We start from the raw sequence: 21,677 nt of genomic DNA, 5'->3' as shown, positions 1-21,677 counted from the left end.
TGTTTCTATGTTTCTAATTTCTCTTCTCTAAAGACCTTTGAGCGTGTGTCTGGAACTGTGGGACCCATTCACAGCCTTACTGACACCTCGAAGTAAGGATCTGCTCCTAAATCACCCTTTCACGCTTCGGACCGCGTTCAAATGTCGTCGAATGGTCGCTAGTGGTTCCAGCCTGTTTTTTTTTTCTTTTTTTTTTTTTTTAAGCAGTTGGTCTCGCCTCATTAACTAACTCCCGTTTCTCGTTTCTGAGATTACTACGTGTCACCTACTTCACTGAGATTACACAGTGTCACATATTTCACTGATACCCGATAGCTTTAGCTTTATCTTTGTATATTGTAAAATAGTTTGGGTCATTTTCACTTTGTACTTTGTTTCTTGATGATATAGGATAAAAACCTACCTCTTAAGCGCGGGACTGAGTGGTTGTTATTTTCAGGATGTATGGGATTAGAGAAAAGATGGTGAGGTTTGTTTTTAAACGTTTATTTATACAACTTTTCCTGTACTCAGATATCGATGCAATACTGAGTAACAGATAAGCTATAATATTTGCGACAAATTATCATACACAACAGTTCGTAGTAAACAAAGCTACAGCACTTTCCTCTGCTTCCACAATGGACTGTTAGTAAAACGTAACAGTGCCACCAATCGCACGTGGAAACACTTGAGAAACTAAAGCTGTCTCATGTAATGACTTGTTTATGAATCCAACTTTAGATCCACGTTCGTTGTACTGTTTATCTAGGTGGGCGTCATGTACGCAGATCTCGTTAAGGAAATCTGAGAACATAGGAGTAAGGAAGAAGTTATCCTAAAGTGTAACGTGTACTGCTTCATTTACGGGAACTGTAAATGTAAATCAGAAAATGGTTGCTTTTTTGTTCGTCGAGAGAAGCTGGGAGTGTAGCAGAGTAGAAGGGGGCAGAGAAGCGAAGAGTAGAAGATAGGAGGAAGGGGGAGGGACGAGTGTTGAACGGCGACTCGCGTCCCGGTGGTGCGCGTGTGTGTGTGTGTCTCGGTGTCCGTAGGCCGGTCCTCGAGTGGGCGAGGGTGTGCGGGGCCGCGGCGGGGCCCCTAGGAACGCGTGGGCGGCGCCGGCCCTGCTCAGCCGTAGTACTGCTGCTGGCCGGTGCCGCTGGCCTGCTGGTGGGCGGCGGCGGCGGCGGCCTTGGCGGCGGCCACCTCGGGGGTGTCGAGCGGAACCCCGCCGGGTCCCAGCACGATGTTGGCCGGCGCGTTGGGGGCGTAGTTGCCGCCCGAGTACTGCTGCGGGCCGCCGCCGTACGACGGCGCGGGGTTGTAGGCGCCCGTGTTGTACGCGCCCGGGTTGTAGGCGCCCGTGTTGTACGCGCCGGGGTTGTAGCCGCCCTGGCCGGGGGCGACGGGGGCGGCGTTGCGCGAGTACGCCTCGAAGTGGGCGGCCTTAGCGGCAGCCACCTGCAAACGTTGCGTCACTTGTTAGGAGGCTGGCGAAGCTGGTCCAAACGGGGCAGCGCAGGCTGTAGTGTTCAAGAGCCTGGACGACAACTTAGAGTCTCTATAGCAGAATATTATACTAGGAAGAAAGGTTGGGGTTGGGTTGTTTGGGGAAGACCAGACAGTGAGGTCATCGGTCCCATCGGATTAGGGACGGACGGGGAAGGAAGTCGGCCGTGCCCTTTCAAAGGAACCATCCCGGAATTTGCCTGGAGCGATTTAGGGAAATCACGGAAAACCTAAATCAGGATGGCCGGACGCGGGATTGAACCGTCGTCCCCTCGAATGCGAGTCCAGTTAGGGAGAAGGGGAAAGGCATTATGAAAGGGCTGTACAAGTGAAAGGAACTAGATGAGAATATTATGCAGGATGATTCCGTGATGCTGTTACAAACTTTCATTAATAATGCAGTGTGGTAGATGTATCAGTTATAGGTACAGCGACCCTGACCTGGGGGGAAAAATGGCACTGAGCACTATGGGACTTAACTTCTGAGGTCAGCAGTCCCCTAATCTAAGGACAGCACACATATCCATGCCCGAGGCAGGATTCGAAACTGCGACCGTAGCGGTCGCGTGGTTCCAGACTGTAGCGCCTAGAACCGCTCGGCCACCCCTGACGGCGGTCTGGAAAAGATCGAACTGAAAGCTATAAATCAAAATCGTTCCGACACCTCTGACAGTGGAATACACGTACCAGTATTTTTGTTGCTGCGATTGTTGGGTATTCAGTCACGGCCAGCACTTGTCATTCGTCATCGGACGTGAATGAATGACCGTATGGCACTGATGGCCGGAAGGCCCCACATAGGGAAGTTCGGCCGCCTAGTTGCAAGTCTTTCCAGTTGACGCCAGAATGGGCAACTTGCGTGTGAATGATGATATGATAATGAGGACAACGCAACACACATTTTCCGGGAAGGAAAAATCTCCGACCAGGCCGAGAATCGAACCCCGGCGCGCTGCGTGGCACTTAGACGTGCTGACCACTCAGCTAAGGGAGTGGACATCGGATGTGGTTCCAACATGATGGAGTCCCACCTCAGTTTGGACTGAGGACTCATGAACACCTGGATCAGACATCTCCTGAAAAGTAGATAGGCAGAGCAGACGCTGCAGCATGGTCAGCACGTTCGCCTGATCTCACCCCATTTGATTTCTTCTTTTGGGGTCTTGTGAGAAGTCTTGTGTACGAGACGCCTGTCGAGACTGAAAAGGATCTCCTGGCAAGATTTATCGCTGTCTGCTACACTGTTCTAACGACATCATGAATATTAGAAGTGTACAATAGACCTTTCTGCGACGATGCCATGCTTGCATTGATGCTTTTGTTGTTGTTGTTGTTGTTGTTGTTGTGGTCTTCAGTCCTGAGACTGGTTTGATGCAGCTGTCCATGCTACTCTATCCTGTGCAAGCTGCTTCATCTCCCAGTACGTACTGCAGCCTACATCCTTCTGAATCTGCTTAGCGTATTCATCTCTTGGTCTCCCTCTACGATTTTTCCCTCCACGCTGCCCTGCAATACTAAATTGGTGATCCCTTGATGCCTCAGAACATGCCCTACCAACCGATCCCTTCTTCTAGTCAAGTTGTGCCACAAACTCCTCTTCTCCCCAATTCCATTCAATTGATTGAAAGCATTCATGCTGGGGGTCACGAATTTTAACAATTTTCCTAAATGTAGCAGATTGTCAAACTTGCGCACGTAAACGGAACTCATTAATACTATACCATCAACTTTTGATTTTCACTCTCTCTGACATCGTGTTACATGGACCGTTATCAGTACAAGAGGGGAAATTATCTAAGGGTATTGAAGAGTATACAGTGGGGATAATGACCAAGGTTCAGAAGTTGGGGGTCCTTACTCTGAGCGAGGTGCAAGGCTAAGGCGGAACTTGAACAGATTTTCGCTTATACCCTTATACTCCGTTGTTTCCCGACGAGGGTCCCTTACCTCAAATTGATTCATTTATCCCTCTCCATTTTTACTGAAACTTTGTAACATCGTCATGCAATCACCCTGTAGAAAGGGAAGAGTGAGTAGATGAAAATAAGATGGGAAATATGATACTGCAAGGCGAATTAGAAGTTATCTATAACTTGGGCAGAATCCAGACTTCAGTTGTAAGAGTTGGTGGACATCAAAGACAGAAATAGACAAGGAGTGAGTGAGACAGAACTGTAGCCTACCACCAGTGTTACCCAATCGCACGTTGAACAAGCTATGAAGCCAAACAAGGAGAAATTTGGAAAGGGATTTGATGTTCACGGAGAAGAAATGAAAGGTTTGTCAAAGATATTCAATATCTGTCAAAGACGGCATAAAACTCGGAAAGTTAGCCTGAACGCATTGGTTAGTGTCTTGGAAAGAATTATGAACATCAACAAAACTAAGACAAAGGTAATCGAATGTAGACGAATTAAATTAGGCGATTCTGAAGAAGGAAATTAGATACTGAAAGTAGCATTTGGGCGGAAAATGAATGACCGTGGCCTAATTATAGAGGATATAAAATGCAAACTGGCAACAGGAAGAAAAGTATTATAAACAGACAGAATATGTTAAAGTATAATATAAATTTAAAAGTTAGGAAGTATTTTCTACAGGTGTTTGTCTCGTATGAATCTCTGTAATGAAGTAAAACGTAGATGGTCAATAGGTGAAAGAAGAAAAGAATAAGACCTTAAGAATTTCGGTGTTACAGGTGAATTTTAAAGGCTGGGTCTCACAGCTAATGAGGGGGTACTGTAACGAATGAGGATAGGAAAGAAATCTATGACACAACATGACTAAAAAAAGGCATTGGTTGACAGGGCACGTCCTGAGGCATCTATGTTTGTCAGTTTGGTAATCGACAAAAATTGGAGAGAGGTGGTGGTGGGGGGGGGGATGTGACGGCTTGCAGAAGAGGGAACGTTTGACTACGTAAACAGGTTCAAATAGATGTAGGTTGCAGCAGTGATGCAGATATGAAGGAGCTTGCACAGGACACACTATAATAGAGAGTTGCATCAAATCAGTCTTAGGTCTGAAGATCACGACACAGCGTACAGTAGAAAGCATTGAAATTGCCGGCTGGTGAGGCAGCACGCTTCTCCAATGTCGCCTCCCAGTCTAGTCCTCAGTCGTCAGAAAGCCGAAGTATTTGGAAAAAAAAAGAGTTTGCTATCATTTGTAATCCAGGAAAACTTTGTCAAGGTACTATTCATAACTACATTATCGAACATCAGCTAACAATGCTGCGTAGTTAGAAAACAGTTCCTAAGGAAGGGATAACGGTTTAGTATGGAGGAATATTTACACACAAAGGAAAAAAATCTTTTTATTGAGCTCCCTAAGGCGTAAATACCATCTTCAAGAGGAATATAAGTGGGACGTTCTGAGTAATTACGTCAGCTAAGTGTCTCAAGAGGTCGATCTATGAATGATAAGCTACGAGAGGTAGGATATCGAGTCCCGAACGTCAACACCTACCAAAAAAGTTCAGGTCCACATTTCCGGCCTACCATTCACATTTTTCTCCATGGTTTTCCTGAAAACGTTCAGCAGCATGACGAAATGGTGCCTTCAACAGGGGGACATATACTGCCCTCTTCAAGTGGACCTTTGCTCCGTCTTAAATGACGATGATAGCGAGATTTAATTCTGTTACGTTCACTGTTTGAAAAAAAAGTCACCGTTCCAGCTAAATAAATACTTTTCTTACTACAACCAGTATCAAACAGTGGGCCACTCACAATGTTCTGCTGTTGCCTCAGACCTTAGGTGTCTTGTTCTGGATGCTTCAGGGTTCTTGAAACAATATGCCTCTCCTCAAGCGTTATCTTTCAGAACTTGAGACATGTGCTTGATATAAATGAGTTAGAGGCACCAAAAACAAAAAGAATGAGTGAGGGCCTATACTGGTGCTATCGGTAAACTGAAAAGCAAGCTAAGATGGAGGAAATTATATGCCAAGTAACACACAAATTCTGTAAAATTTAATGATTTCTGAAGAGGTTGAATCTAAGGGTTTTGCCATAAATTGCCTTACTGGAAATTGGTCTGACATGTTGGAATCTAGGTTACATATTAATTGATATGGCATGAATTCCGGTGAAATTTTCCACCTGAATCTGCTTTCTAAGCTGTTTTCAACATTTATTCGAGGAAACACCGAAAGTTTCTGTTTGATTGTACCCAATTTGCCACACTCTCTTACACTTACGACATATTTAAGTAGCCATTCCTCTGGTGAACTATTAGGAGTTAGCTATAATAGCCAACGCACGACAAGAGATGAAAATTGTCATTTTTAGTTTTTAGTGGTTTCAAACATCAAACAAGTTGACTTAGCATCCACAGAAAAATGTAGGATTAGAAGTAATTGATGATGGCATTGAGACTGACCAGAAGGCTTTTTCAGGAAAGTGACGATATCCGCATGTGATAATCAGTGGGGTTGTAGTCACTCGACTTGTTGTGCAATAGGTTAACATTTATACTGGAAACGACACATTTTGCTCCCACCATAACTCTTAAAAATAAGAAAAATGCCAATTTAAAAGTAAGACAAATGCCAATTTTATTGTTTAATACTAGGAATTATAGCTCTCCGCTGCAGTGAAAGATTAATGCGTACTAGCTGGAGTGGAATGTGGAATGACCTATAGATACAAGCGCTAGATTAAACACGGTGCAACAAGGACACATTACAGACTGCCGGTCAGTTGCCCGCCTTCTTACAAGGAGCGATTAATAACGCAGTGGCTGTCCGCAGGTGTCCGTGACCGCCGGAGAATGTGCTAACGAGGCTATGCCCGCTAAATGTCGCTCCAAGTGTCCAGCTTAAGACCGGAGCAGCACGACCACTACGTTACACCTGCTGCACCTCGCACGAAGCGTGGAGTGGAGTCTGTGAAAGCTTGCCACTGCTTCCGCAAGTAAAAGATGCCGATCGGCACTGGGCATCGACCTTGGTTGCACAGGCTGTCGGAAACACTGCAGCCATGGCTGTCAGATTTCGAACGGTCTTCCGAAACAGTTTTCCTTCGAGTGAAAGTCGTTCTTCACAGCAAAACAAAGTGCCTTTGATGGGTGTGGAAGGACAACACGCCACAGTCTCTGCGATCTCTCTGATGTGTATTCCCATCGAGTAGTACATACCATTTAACCTATGAAGAATGCCCCGTGTGATTAATAAAACATCGTTGCACCGACGTGGGCAGCCTGCACACACCGGATCCGCACTCTGGAGAACCAGATATCGAATTCCGGTTCAGCCGTACCACTTACGGGCTAGCCAGATCTCCTTATCCAGTCGCGCTCAATGTAATCGTGTGTTAACCGAGGCCATTACCGATTTCTTCTCCGTTTTCTTGTTCGATGCGGACAAGCGTTCCACCTGCAACTACGATGCTGTCTACGAGACGGTAAATACCAGCAAATAAGAAATGGCAAGCGATGGCTACGAATGAGAAAATACGTTTCCAATTGGTCTCTTCCTGGATATTTTGCGAACGGATGTCCTTTTTTATTTTTGTTTTCTTTTTGAAATTCGTCTCATCCAATCGAAATCACTACCAACGCGATACGTGTCAGAGATCCCCGTTCCGATTCGTCATCGTACTAAAATCAGTATACAACTCTATTCAAACAATTACCATACGAAGGGCGTATGCTGCTATAACATATTCCTTTTCCGGCAAAAACAACTGACAGTAAAAGACACCGTATCTGGACGTGTGAATACAAGATTTTAATAAATTATTATCTTATGAGCTATCCGTAAGCAGTTTATAGTGAGCAAGGAGAATTTAAGTTACCATATAATGCAGATAAAATAGGGTAAGACGGAACATGTGAAATCCAGGCTGTGAACGGTTTTGAACATTTCTTTATGGCCTGATGGCAATCCAGCAACTAGACCACCACAGTAATAGCTCATTAACGAATCCTTTAACTGCTTTAATAAGGCATTGATTTTTTTCTTGCTTATCTGCTAAAGTGTGACAGTCTGTATTGATATCACAAGTGAAATAGTTTTTACCGTGTTAAATTGGTTTCTTAAGCATGCATCATAGGGAGTGTGGCAGCAGTACTGCATTTCATAGACGAAGAGAAACAACTGAATTTATTGTTAGCCAGTTTTGCTAATGGAATTAATTAATGAGACGTGGGTGTACTTGATCTAAGATGTTGATTAACTGTAACAATGTCTTCCTTCCTTCTTGTGGAATTGATATTTAAAGTGACTTTTCAAGTATCTGTTAACTTTTATCTTCAAGTGAAGTGATATTTGGTCGCTTGTTAGATCAATATACGTATCCTCAAGATAATAAATGATTATAGAATGGAGCTTTTGGTTCAGAAGAACCCTTTCGTTCGAGTCACCAAAACAGGAGTAGTTGAAATTGATCGCAAGCACTTGACACCTTTCCTTCACTAAGAATTACTGTTATTTGTTACGAACATCTGGTCAGAATGCACGGTTAGTGAGTGCAGGTGCAGTACAGTGCCTTATTTGTAAAGTGGAGTGGATGGTATTAGATGCCAGAAAATGGAGTATTTTCCTCCAGCATCATCAACAGGGTGCCACCGAGTCTGATGTCCTCATTCGATGGATAGACTTCATTCAGCAGTGTTACGTGCCTCTATGAAACAATCTTCAGAAGTTTTGCGATATAATCCAGGAAGTTGGCGGATAAAATCAAGACCTGCACGAGCACGCTTTTTAACGTCTCGCTGACAATGAAGACAGAGCAAACAGAAAGCACAAGCCCGATTTAGGCATCGTTGGGGAAGGAAATCGTCTGTTGCCTTGTTTAAGAATCTACCGTGGCATTCGCCAAAAGTGATTAAAAGAGATCGTAGGAAATGTAAATAGCGCGTTAGGCGTGGAACTGAAATCCATTTATCTCGATAATGATTCCATGGTGCTACCTCAGGCAGTGGTGATCCTACCGAATACCAGTGACAAGTTGAAACTCAAAAACTCGGACCACAAGATTGCGTGAAGTCCGCACGGAGAGGAAGCTCGGTTTGAGGCGCCATATCACGGATTGGGCGGTCCTCCCAGTGGAGGTTCGAGTCCTACCTCGGGCATGGGTGTGTGTGTTGTTCGTAGCATAAGTTAGTTTAAGTAGAGTGTAAGTCTAGGGACCGATAACTTCTGCAGTTTGTTGCCTTAGGAATTCACGCACACTGCCTCAAGTAAGCTGACAACGCGCAAATCACAAACAAAACCCACACGACAATCTTCAATAGGTGGTAGTTTTTACAATCAAATCAATCTCTACATTTACAACTTTGACAAGTTACGGGACCGAGACCATTGGGTGGGACCAAGAGATATCGTCGGTGCCCACCATGACAGGAAACTTTCCCACTGCTAACAATTCCTTGCACCCTTGCATGAACTGCCTCCGTTGACAGCGCAATCCACTGGTAACCTTAGACTGTCCCAGGGGTTCTTTCTCTCACGGCTTGCCGTAGTACTTCTTCCATTTCCTGCACATAACTACCAAGTTTAAATGCTTCTGTCTACTATCTCCCAGGTAACAAGTGTTCACACCCACACCTGAGGACAATGTCACCGACATGCATCCTTTGAGTCCTAGCTAAGAATGTGTTCCTTTCGTGGAGGTGACTGTTAAACGCTTTATGATGGTCGCTATTCAGGTGCGAAAGTGGAGGGACTCCACTTCTTCTTAAAAAGAAGAAAAGATGTTCAAAAACCGTACACTAACATCTCTCTTCCCCCACACCCTTGTCAGTTAAACTTTGGCTACGGAAATCTCTTTCAGTGCCGGGAGGTGAAATTACTTTTTCCTCGTCGAGCAGCAGCCTTCAGGTTTGCTTGTGTGGTCTCAGTTGATGATATGGTTATCTGATGGCAATATCAAAATCTCACTTTGCTGAGAACGTAAGCTATGATCGATCACTGAAGTGGCTGCCAATGGAAAAAATCTGGATAAGTAGATAAAAGGGATGATATCATTTGTGTGAAGTGTGTTGGGTGAGGCAGTCTCATGTTAGGCGGTAAGGTGTAATCGCCTACGTCATGTCGCCCCAGTTTTTGAGTTGGAACTTGTCACTGGTGTTCGGTAGGATCACCACTGCGTGGATCTATTTCGGTGGACTTCTGCATCTACATCACCTTATAGTGTGTGTGTCGGAGGAAATTCTGTGGATCATTATTGTTCATCCCCCCCCCCCCCACACACACACACACACAAACAAACAAAATTTTCTTCCTATTCCAATTGAACACAAAATAAGGAGTGTTGCATATGCGGATGACCTAGTTGTGATGGCAGATTCGATTGAAAGTTTGCAAAGTAACACTTCAGAGCTGGATCAGAAATGTAAGGACTATGGTATGAAGATTAGCATCTCCAAAAAGAAAGTAATGTCAGTGGGAAAGAAATATAAACGGTTTGAGTGCCAAATAGGAGGTACAAAGAATGGGTGGACGGTTTCAAGTACTTAGGATGCATATTCTCACAGGATGGCAACATAGTGAAAGAACTGGAAGCGAGGTGTAGCAAAGCTAGTGCAGTGAGGGCTCAGCTACGATCTACTCTTTTCTGCAAGAAGGAAGTCGGTACCAAGACTAAGTTATCTGTACACCGTTCAATCTTTCGACCAACTTTGTTGTATGGGAGCGAAAGCTGGGTGGATTCAGGTTACCTTATCAACAAGGTTGAGGTTACAGATATGAAAGTAGCTAGGATGATTGCAGGTACTAGTAGATGGGGACAATGGCAGGAGGGTGTCCACAATGAGGAAATCAAAGAAAAACTGGGAATGAACTCTATAGATGTAGCAGTCAGGGCGAACAGGCTTAGATGGTGGGGTCATGTTACACGCATGGGAGAAGCAAGGTTACCCAAGAGACTCATGGGTTCAGCAGTATAGGGTATGAGGAGTCGGGGCAGACCAAGGAGAAGGTACCTGGATTCGGTTGAGAATGATTTTGAAGTAATAGGTTTAACATCAGAAGAGGCACCAATGTTAGCACTGAATAGGGGATCATGGAGGAATTTTATAAGGGGGCTATGCTCCAGACTGAACACTGAAAGACATAATGAGTCTTAAATGATGATGATGATGATGATTCCAATTCCGAATAGGAATTCCAATTCCAGTAGGGTGTCACCTATTGCTGACGAGTGCTTCGATGAGATGTCCTTGGAGTAGAACACACACACACACATACACACACACACACACACACACACACACATCTCCCCGCCAGCTCCAGGGCAGGCAGGCGTGAGTCAGGTGCGACCCGACCCGGCGACCCACTCACCTCGGGCGTGTCTTGAGGGACGCCGTTCACGGGCGGCGGCGCCGGCACGAAAGGCCTGGGCGCGCCCTGGTAGCCGTGCTGCGGGGGCGGCGCCGAGTACTGCTGCGGGGGCGGGTTGTAGCCGCCCTGGTAGCCGCCCTGGTAGCCACCCTGGTAGCCGTCCTGCTGGGCCGCCAGCGAGTTGGCCTGCGTCAGCGCCTTGAGGTGCGCGGCCTTGGCCGCCGCGACCTCGGGCGTGTCCTGGGGAATGCCGTTCTGCGGCGGAGGCGCGTAGCCGCCGGGCTGCGGCCCGTTGTAGTAGCCGCCGCCTCCGTGGTACTGCGCCGCCACCACGGCCACCAACGCGCTCAACACCACCTGCCGAAGAGAGACCAGCGCTCAAGTCGCGGGACCGCGCAGCCACCGCTGGCGCCAGCGCGCTCAGCACCAACTCCGGACAACTCCACTCTGTGCGTCCACAGTCCTGGAAGCAGCCCCACATTGTTCCATGCTTCACGATAGATGTAGCGCGGATTCTCGCCGAGGTTCGGTTTAAATGGCAAACGACCGGGGTACGAGTATATTCAGTTCAGCCGACGACCCACTAACCGTGTATCGTGTTCGATGGACCTCTGCATCTGCATCACGTTATAGTGTGTGTGTCGGAGGACATTCTGTGGATCATTATTGCTCCCACTCCTCCATCCCCCCCTCCCCCAAACACACATAGACCAAATTTTGTCCCGCGTCCGGCCATCTTGATTTAGGTTTTCCGTGATTTCCCTAAATCGCTCCAGGCAAATGCCGGGATGGTTCCTTTCAAAGGGCACGGCCGACTTCCTTCCCCGTCCTTCCCTAATCCGATGAGACCGATGACCTCGCTGTCTGGTCTCCTTCCCCGAAACAACCAACCAACCAAATTTTGTTTCCTATTCCAATCCCGAAAAGTCTTCAAGAAGAGCGATTGCTTGTAAGCCTCCTAATGAGCTTGAATTATCTGCCTTCATGGTCTTCCCGCGACATTTATGTGGAGGCCAATTGACTCTTCAAGGAAAGTACGTTCTCGAAATTCTGCTAATAAAATCTCTTCTAACTTCTGCCACTGGAGTTGGGTGAGGATCTTCGTGACGCTTTTGGGTACACTAATGGAACCAAAGGTGAATTGTAGCTGTTTTTTTGGATTTTGTATGTTACCACATCCATTCTATGTGGTACGGAGCCCATATTAACGAACAGTATTCAAACTACGGGCCGAAAATGGTTTTGCAACCTGCCTCCTTCGTAGATGGGATACATTTCTTGTGGATTCGTCCCAAGAGTCAAATGAAATGTCGTGTGGCAGGGCGTTCCGTCGGGTAGACCGGTCCCCTGGTGCAAGTCTTTCGAGTTGACGCCACTTTGTCGACTTGCGAAACGATGGGGATGAGATAATGTTGACAACACAACACCCAATCCCTGAGCAGAGAAAATCTCATACCCAGCCGGGAGTCCGGCACCGTAACATGCCATTCCGTCGCGCTGACTACTCAGCTATCGAGGCGGACTCCCCGTAAGTCTGTCTTACCTTCGATTACTATTATGACGTCATTCCTATTGAAATCGCTTTCTACGCATACTCCCAGTCATTTAATGGAAGTGACAGCTTCCAGTGATTGTTATGCAATCGTGTAATCATACTTTGGTGGCCCTTCATTTATCCAAAATGCGTCACATTAGTTTTTATGGTGAGGCTCAGCAACTAATCCTGCAATAGCCGTAGATCCCCTGCATTTCTTCCTGAATTTCGCTTGAGTTTTCTAGCTTTGGGATACCTCATTTATCCACTGCATCATTTATTGATATTGTGAAAAATAATGACTCTGCAATGCTCTCTTGGGCTTAGGAAGCGTTTCAACACGTTGTTCCGTCAGAATTAGTGGACAATGTATTGCATTTGCAGAGGCGTTACCACCCTTAAACCGTTGTACGACCTGTTCTTGGATACCTCTAGAGTACTTAGGATCCCGATCACGTCGACATGAAGTAACAGGTTAAAAAAATGCAGAGGCGCGCTGCCAGGGTTGTAATTGGACAACCGTACATTGTAGTCAGACCAAATGGGTGAAACAGCAAATCGCCCATGGATTTCTCAATGGTATCATCGCAGATACTATTTCTCAATGTTTTTCGTCAAGTGGCCCTTAACAGACCGGGGGAAAGCTGCCATTTCTTCACAGGAGAGCGCTCACAACGTACTGTAATTACACTGTTTAAGAACTTCATCAGGTCTACCTGGCAGAAAGAATCGAAGAAACTGAGTGGTGTTCTGACTGTGAACGTCTTCCGTCTAAATTTGCATGGAAGTTTTCGATACCGTAAAATCATCCTTCTGTACCCAGTAACGTAAGATTTCTTGACGAAGAGCGTTCAGTTTACTCATCGCCTAAATGCTCAGAGCACGAGAAGGTCAACAGCCTGATTTGTTTCCTTCCGAATACGAGAATGAACTACGTTCTATGACAGATTTTCCCAGCGATTTACAAAACTAGCTGTTCACTGTTTCATTTTATAGGTTCACGTGTATGTTTCATATATGTTGAAACATCCACAGAAGCTTTCACTCATAGTTTACCCTGCTTGAAGTGCCTGATATTGTGAGTCCTCCCTGAACTGCCTCATGATGAGAATGTCGATAACGATCTGATACGATGTTTACAATGGTCAACCACTGTTCATTAGTTTCTTTTTGAATTCAAAATACAACGAAATAATTTATTGGTCAAAGGTAACAGCATGTAGTATTTCACGTACCTCATTCAGGCTCATTGACTAAATGCATTCCTTAAGGATTTAAACTGAAATTTCCTTTTTGAAGTAGTTTTTGAGGTTTAACCTCATTGTAGCCTTCTATTTGACAATACAGATTTCTTTTTCACAGATCTCGTTGTTTCATTGCCTTCTCCATCCGAAAACATTTGAGACGAGTAGGCATAGTTGTTAAAGAGTAACAACAAAAATTCGTAAGAGCCGAGTTCTGCAGTAAGACGTTCTAAATTCTCCGTTTGCAAGCTATCAATTTTGTTTGATTAGTTCAAATTTTATTTTATTATTACACTGCCGTTGCTGATCCAGCCTTCTATAAGTATATTTATTTTCTGTTTTTTAGGGATTTTCTCAGTTTTGTTACTTTTCAGTCCACAGTTTTTTTCGACATTTCACAGTGTCTTCCATTTTTTTAGCTTTGTCGGTCTCTCTGTTTCGTTAGACGAGTACAAACTTCATCGACTTAAATAATCGGTGATGGTGACTACGGTGCTTATCCCAATGTATGAACACCATTAAAGTAAATCTGCAGAAGTTCTTACTATTCCTTACACAGCATATCAATTTGGGTTCCCCGTATAGCGTTGATTAACGGTGTACTCCTATTGTTGTACATCTTCACTGTAATCTTAGAGTTTTGAAATAATCATTTTTTTTAATCTGGTGAGAGCTAATATGCAAGTGCACGTAAGAGTTGTTGGAAACGATATTTCATTGTTTTTACCTCGCCATGTAGAAATGATTTTTTCTTTCTTTCTCAGGAGACGATTACTAATTATAATGTGATCATTCAGCCGATATTAACATCCAGAGAGTACCTCCAATTCTTCTCTGAGTGTATTGACGTTGACAAATGACAACTATCACGATGTTTCGTATGAAGTTAAAATAATCTAAGTATGTTCCAGATAAATTCTAGTATCTTCGCACAGTACCTACCAATCGTTCTTTGGTATTAATGGTAAGTATTACAAATGATTACAATATTTCGATGTTCCCATATTCAGTAAGAGTGTATAGTTGCGCAATATAGCTCTTTCCAACTTTATTCTCTGGAAAATTGGTCCTTTAAATTAACTACTTTGCTGTTGTTTGTGTTGTAACGTGTTGAGCCCGGTTTCTGCGAAACATTGAACAATAACGGAAGTAATACTACACGAACTTGAAAATTAACGACTGAGTGATTGGAATTCTACGTAAACATTAAACTGAATTCTGTATCTCACGCTGAACAGTAATTTGGTCGTCTGTTGTGAAATTCCTGTCTTTTTCCAAGTATTCATAGCGCTAAGGAATTCTCAAAATACTAATACGCCAAAAACGTTAATGATATCAGAATTACGACACTGGCGTTTCGTTGTCTTTATGTAATAATATCGTTCATCTACATCTATATCTACATAGATATTCCGCAAGCCAACGCACGATGTGTGGCGGAGGGTACCCTGTGTCACTAGTAGTCATTTTCTTGCCTGTTCCACCCACAAATACAGCGAGGGAAAAACGACTGTCTATATGACTCCGTAGGAGCCCTAATTTCTCTTAACTTCGTGGTTGTTGCGTGCTGTGTATGTTGGCGGCTGTAGAATCATTCGACAGTCAGCTTCAAATGTCGGTTCTCTAAACTTTCTCAGTAATGTCACAGCGGAATCGGGTGGCCGGAAAAAGCATCCAATAATTAATTTTGTTTCACCTACACCTGTTACACGCGACTAGATAACTTCCTTGTTGCACTCCAGTTCGACATCAATAGAGACAATATGTTTGGCAACTGCAGTGAACACTCCCCTTCCTACGTCCTCTAATCCGTCTTTCCGATATACGTTCCACGGCTCGCTGACTATATCAGAGCACTTCGGGCTTCAGTAGCTCTCGGTCCCAAGAATGGTTTGGGCACGAGAGCTGTCCTGTTTGTTACAAATACTTCGACAGCTTACTGATAAAATTTTGACAGTCGAAGTGTCTTTACTCTGAACGCGGTCTGACTTCCCTTTCTGCGTATCGACTGGCGAGTTTTCATCAGAGTACCTCAAACTACCGTCTATATGTCAGTGTATGGAGATTCGAAATTTGAACGAAGAAAGAGATTGTATTTAATATTTTCAGGCCAGTAATCTTAATAAGTCATCTTCAAATGGCATCGAGTGAGTTCTGCAACTAAAAGAAAAAATGGTGTTTAGTGCAAAAAGTACTAAAATTAAAACGAGGTTTCAATTCTGTCATGCTTTGTGTGTGGCCTCTATTAAATCTCAGCATTAATTAACAAAAAAGGGGCAACAGCTTTCTGCTTAATGCAACAGCTAATAGACCGTAAACTGCTGTGAGCGATCTCGGAAACTGATAACCATGCAAATACAGTAGCGGCGTGTTTGTGAAACCGCGGCGCTGCCAGCGAGCGGCTACGTCGGCCACGCCCCCGCCAACGGAAAGGGGCGTGTCCCAGCCTGCGTCCCTGAAACTATTGCTGCTAGTCTATTTAATCCAGTTTCTAGTCTCTAAATAACACTTCCGCCTTCCACTCCGTCTCTACCGCAGTTTCAGAGAACTGCAGGTAGCCGGTACCGTGAGTCTTCGTTCGACCCTCCGTAAATGCCCTACAGTCAGTGCAGGGTTATTAAGGGCTGCAGTTCACGCGACAGGGGCGGCACCAAGAAGGCGGAATCGTATTAGTTCTAGTGATCAAACGCCCTAGTCCACCAAGAAACTGTGCCGAATAATCATAGACGCATTTGTTAGAACTATTACTGCTAGTGCTGTTTCAGTGAAACATAATCACAACTTTCATTTAAAGTAGTTCAAACTGTACTGCCCTGTCACGGTGTGAAATAGTTAAAACATTAAAACAAACAACGTTTCGGCTCTAATGGAGGTTCTCCTTCAGCGTAGAGTCGCTGCAGTACGTCGCCAAATTGGTTAGTTTAGCGTTAAATACGATATAGCTGTCGACCTGAAGAAGGCTACGACTAACTAAAAACTGTCTTTTATTTTCTTACAATACCTGATACCATTCAGTCATTTCATTTTTAAAATGATCGGTTTCAGATATTATCAACAATACTTTTCAGATTCCTAGGCCTTCAAATATGACAACGGTTGTATCTCTATTGTTAATAATTATTGCAACACTAATCTAAAAATGGTTTTAGACACCACCTAAAATTAGTTATTGTAAAATAATAACAATGATTGATATGATATGTATCGTACAATCAGCCAATTACAGCAAGATTTTACTTCAACCCGCTTTGACACCCACTATGGGTGTCTTTATAACAATGATTGATGTGATATGTATCATACAGTCAGCCGATTACAGCAAGATTTTACTTCAACCTGCTTTGACACCCACTATGGGTGTCTTTATCAAAAATTCTAAGCATTACATGTAGTAAAAGATAAACAGATCTAAGAGCAAAATGCTGTCTTAACTTGAAATACTTCAGAGGAAGATAATACTTTAAGCATATAAAATTAGATAGTGAAACTGACATGAAGTTGCTAATTGTCAGTAAAATTATAGCGACACCATGTAGCTACATAAGTACTGCATGTGCATTTAATTTTACTGGCAATTACAACTTTATGTCGGTTTCAGTGTCTAAATTTATATGGTTTAAATATTATCTTCTTATGAAGTATTTTATACGCCAAGAGAATTTTGCTGTTAAATCTGTGCGTGTGTTCCTAACTGTAATTGTTTGGAATTTCTGATGGAGACATCGATAGTAGGTGTTGAAACCAGAGTAAAGTAAACTCTTACTGCAACCGATTCGCTGTATTATACGTGTCATATTCTTGTATGGTTGCTGTTTCAACATTGCCAGTGATTTATTCCAATAAGAAGCGAAGGAACCTGGAAATTAAGAAGAAATTATGAAATATATCAAAACATAGAGAAAACAGTAGAAACAGTAACGAAAAGAGGACTCGCATTTTTTGGCATTTATTCAGGATGAATGGAAACGCGCTGAGAAAAGTAATCTCAAGTGTATCTGGGAAGAAACTCTCAACAAGGTGGATCCGAGAAGTTGAAAAAAAAAAAGGTTTAGGAATGAACAACATGAAAGCAGAAGAATCAGAGATATTTTCTGAAAGAAAGTGTTAAATATAGGAGGATTCCAAGAAAGAAAAAGTAAGAGGCGTGAAGTGGTGTGAAGACAGTAAAAACGAAACGAGATGAAAAGCTAAAAGAATATTTGAGGACAAGAAAAGAGAAAATGAGAAAGAATTGAAAGTGTCACGGGGCCCTAAAGGGGCCAACGCGAGTTGAAAAGGAAAACAGCAGAAAATGCCATCAGTTGCAATAAAAGAAAATAAAATGTTAAGTGTGTTATTCTATTAACAGGCTAGTACGTGTCAAACGATTTTAATGAAAGTGGAGATACAGGAGGGGAAAAAAAAAGTGAAACAACGAGTGAAATGACAATATTATCTGAGCTAGAAACTCGAGGATGTGAAGACCAATGTGGCCAGTAATAAATGGCTGTCTGACGTAGGTATAAGGAAAAGCAGAAACGGAGTCGGAAGTGGTCAGTGCAGAGAGAAAGAGAGAGCGTTGTTTACGTGTGGCGGGGCGGCGTGGGCGGCTACTCACCAGGGTCCTCATGCCGATGTTTGGCTGCTCGAGTCGCTGCGCCGTCAACACTTGCCGCAGTCGGCGGCGCGCCTCCTATATATACCTGCCGGCGGCGGCCACTGCCGGCTGGCTCTGACGTCGCGCTCCCGCCGCCCTCCACGCTTCCCCCGGCCGCCCGCGTCCCTATTGTAATCACCTCCTTGACATTTACCCGCACCGTATCGGTCAGGGAGGCGGAGCAGGTCGATCATCGACCTTTGCCACCGGCTGGGCGGCGGCTGCCCGGGACACCCCTGGACCGCGGTGCAGTTCCCGTGGCACCAATCTCGACGGGCCTCGTCCCACGCAGGTCGGACCCGGCGGGGCGGTGCCGGCACCTCGGTGATGCCTTCCCAAGGTCCCCGCGTAGGCTCTGCAGCGTCCCCGGTCGCCCATCCCCTCCGCTCTTCGCTCGTCGTCCACCTGTGCGAGGCCCACTCTTAAAAGCCTAACCCGTTCCGACGGGTCGCGTCTTATTCGTCGTATTTCGCGGAGAGCACGATTATGCCGGCAATTAGTGTTGATGGACTTTCTGGACGAAATTTAGCGTCGGGGAAGATGACAGACGCCCGGAAACAGCCTGCCAAATACGGCAGCCCGTCAGACTGCTCTATTACCATAGGTCAACTGCTGCGGCCATCATCTTACGAGCCGACGGGTGACATCATGCAGACACGTGTCGGAATGCTCTATATAATGGCTGTTGCTGTCGAGCAGTGAGTCTTTTCCATCTCCGTTCATTGTCGGATGTAACGAACGGAACTTTCAGAAAGCCCAAAGTGAAGGACCTGAGACATTCATTTCAACCCAACAAACGAAGACCAGACAACTGTCCATTACTGCACATCACTTAGCGGATCAACGCTGGGAAGATTCTCCACGGAAGATAATGTTCAGTGAACCACTTACTCTTCAAGGTGTACATATACCGATGTGTAAATCGTGTTTGTTCAGTGTTCGTGTCCCAAACACACCAGAAAACAGAGTGCTGATACATACGCTTACGTTGTGTTTTCGTCTAACATAGCAAGGCACGCACAGATTCTGCTGCAGAATAGTGATCAGTGGAACACATTACTCTGTTATATACTTCGGAAGCTCGGGATGGAATGTGCGAGAAAAGGGACCGCATTTCTTATATATTTTATCGATCTATCGAAGTCATCCCTAGTTGGCCGGCCGGAGTGGCCGTGCGGTTCTGGGTGCTACAGTCTGGAGCCAAGCGACCGCTACGGTCGTAAGTTCGAATCCTGACTCAGGCATGGATGTGTGTGATATCCTTAGGTTAGTTACGTTTAATTAGTTCTAAGTTCTAGGCGACTGATGACCTCAGAAGTTAAGTCGCATAGTGCTCAGAGCCATTTGAACCATTTCATTCCTAGTTGAATGTTGCTTGGTATTAAATATCTAAGAACCAAACACGCATACAAATGGACCTATCATGTTTCATTGCACCAAGCTATGTGCCGGCATCTATAGTTCGTAACCAATCATTATCAGTCATACAACACAGGCATCAACGGACGGTATTAATATCTTTGGTATCATTGATATTATAGTCATTAGGTAGTGGTCTAATAAATGTTTCAGTGTGTTAGGTTTCATCTCTTATACCAGGTAACATCCTCAGAGGCTATAAAGAGACAATTTTAAAACGTAAGCTTGTTTAGCATACAGTTGCTTAGTTTAAGCTGTCTAAACAATTTTAAATTTCAAAATTAACTTATTACGCCTTTATAGCCTCTGAGAAAGTCAGCTGCTGTAGGTGAAATATGCGCAAGACCGTGGCTTGATGCCTGTAAAATCAGTGGTCCATTCACTGCGTCTACATAAAAGACTAATGCCTCATTTTCCAGTGTCCACAAGCCATATCCATTCTCAGAATGTCGTATTAACCGTGCTAATGCACTGATTAATCATTTACGGCTATAATGTTGAATTGACCATCTAGTACAGAAATAACAAAGTTAATTTATCGTCTATAACTGACAGTCTCCAAGATGTGACTCACCAACTGGCCTCTCTTCAACCGACAGGTATTCCTGAGAAGGACCTTACACCCTTTATTCCACGTACAAATTTTGTCACAAATAAAAATCTTGAAGTTCTGTCTAGCAGATTAATATCCTGCATGGCTGTATTACTGTTCTAGAAGTAACAATTTCATTTCGCTTAAACATCGAGATTTGGGAGTTGAATTTCCTATATTATTTATCGATTTTTCACAGCTGCAACCTTATATCGCACTACGGCCCTGAATACCGTCTTGTACCGAGCGAGGTGGCGCAGTGGTTAGCACACTGGACTCGCATTCGGGAGGATGATGGCTCAATCCCGCGTCCGGCCATCCTGATTTAGGTTTTTCTTGACTTCCCTAAATCGCTCCAGGCAAATGCCGGGATGGTTCCTTTGAAAGGGCACGGCCGTCTTCCTTCCGCGTCCTTCCCTAATCCGATGAGACTGATGACCTCGTAGTTTGGTCTCTTCCCCCAAACAACCCCAACTAACCGTCTTGTGTATGTAATGGTGTAAAAGCCTGTCCCTGAAATAATAATTGGTTTTTGAAGTTGTCCGTTCTACTCCATACGTCCTCCTGGTGGGTCAATAGCTGATTTTAGCTGGATGCCTGCTTCAGTATGCCACATACGTGAAGTAACTTTTATATCAACAATTGCGCTGAAATCTCTTCTCCTGAAGAATGTAACGTCTCATGTATTTACTTGAAAGAAGTGCCGGAGAAAAGAATAATTTATTTCCCAGTTAGAAATTAAAACTGTTTACTGTCTCAAGGAATCGTGACTTGGTATCCGTTGAGTCTGATATTTGATGGTGGAAAAGTGATTATTATTGGTACGGGAGTTCCCTGCAGTGTCCATAGATCTATCATAGGAGTATAGGATGTGTAGGGGAATAATCACAACAAAAAATCTCCTCGGAGAAGCCGCTTCACGTTAAGTAATATTTGTCGCTTCCCGCGCCCGGGTTCCCGGGTTCGATTCCCGGCGGGGTCAGGGATTTTCTCTGCCTCGTGATGACTGGGTGATGTGTGATGTCCTTAGGTTAGTTAGGTTTAAGTAGTTCTAGGGGACTGATGACCATAGATGTTAAGTCCCATAGTGCTCAGAGCCATTTGAAGTAATATTTGTCAATAATGGACCTTTCCATCGTACAAGTAGTGTTCAGTACCCCTAACATGACCCTGTTTTGCTCTACTACTTGAGTCAAATTAAACTCACTTTTCGCTGAGGGCGTGAGTGGAACCACGCCCAGGAGTGCTTTAGTTCATTGTTACTGCTGCAGCGAATAGAGGAACAAGTTATGTGACGTGTGGCGACAAGGAATTCCACGTGTGACAAAGAACCTCACGCTAAACAGCGAGGCGTTTTACGGCGGCGCCAGTTTTTCGCGGCGTCCCCATTTCGCCAGCAGTGTGCCACCACCTTTGTGTTATCTGTGTTTTGCCCCGGCGCCGGGCGAAAGCGGCGCCTGCGGATTGCAGCCCGG

General features: G+C 44.5%; 1 protein-coding gene across 1 annotated transcript; it reads right to left on the bottom strand.

Annotated features, from left to right (window-relative positions):
* Nucleotides 1–470: 470 nt before the first annotated feature.
* Nucleotides 471–18,307, bottom strand: LOC126177007 (cuticle protein 5-like). The gene is made up of 3 exons (XM_049924224.1): nt 18,153–18,307; nt 10,778–11,134; nt 471–1,443 (listed from the first exon to the last, which is right to left on the bottom strand). Exons 1-3 carry the CDS (start codon nt 18,162–18,164, stop codon nt 1,111–1,113), a joined length of 702 nt encoding a protein of 233 aa, XP_049780181.1. The 5' UTR covers nt 18,165–18,307; the 3' UTR covers nt 471–1,110.
* Between the last annotated feature and the right edge of the window lie 3,370 nt (nt 18,308–21,677).

This window comes from Schistocerca cancellata, chromosome 3 (genome assembly GCF_023864275.1).
Source record: "Schistocerca cancellata isolate TAMUIC-IGC-003103 chromosome 3, iqSchCanc2.1, whole genome shotgun sequence".
In the NCBI taxonomy this organism is placed as follows: Eukaryota; Metazoa; Arthropoda; class Insecta; order Orthoptera; family Acrididae; genus Schistocerca; species Schistocerca cancellata.
The sequence above is the reverse complement of the archived record's forward strand: the minus strand, read 5'-3'. Positions and strand labels throughout refer to the sequence as shown.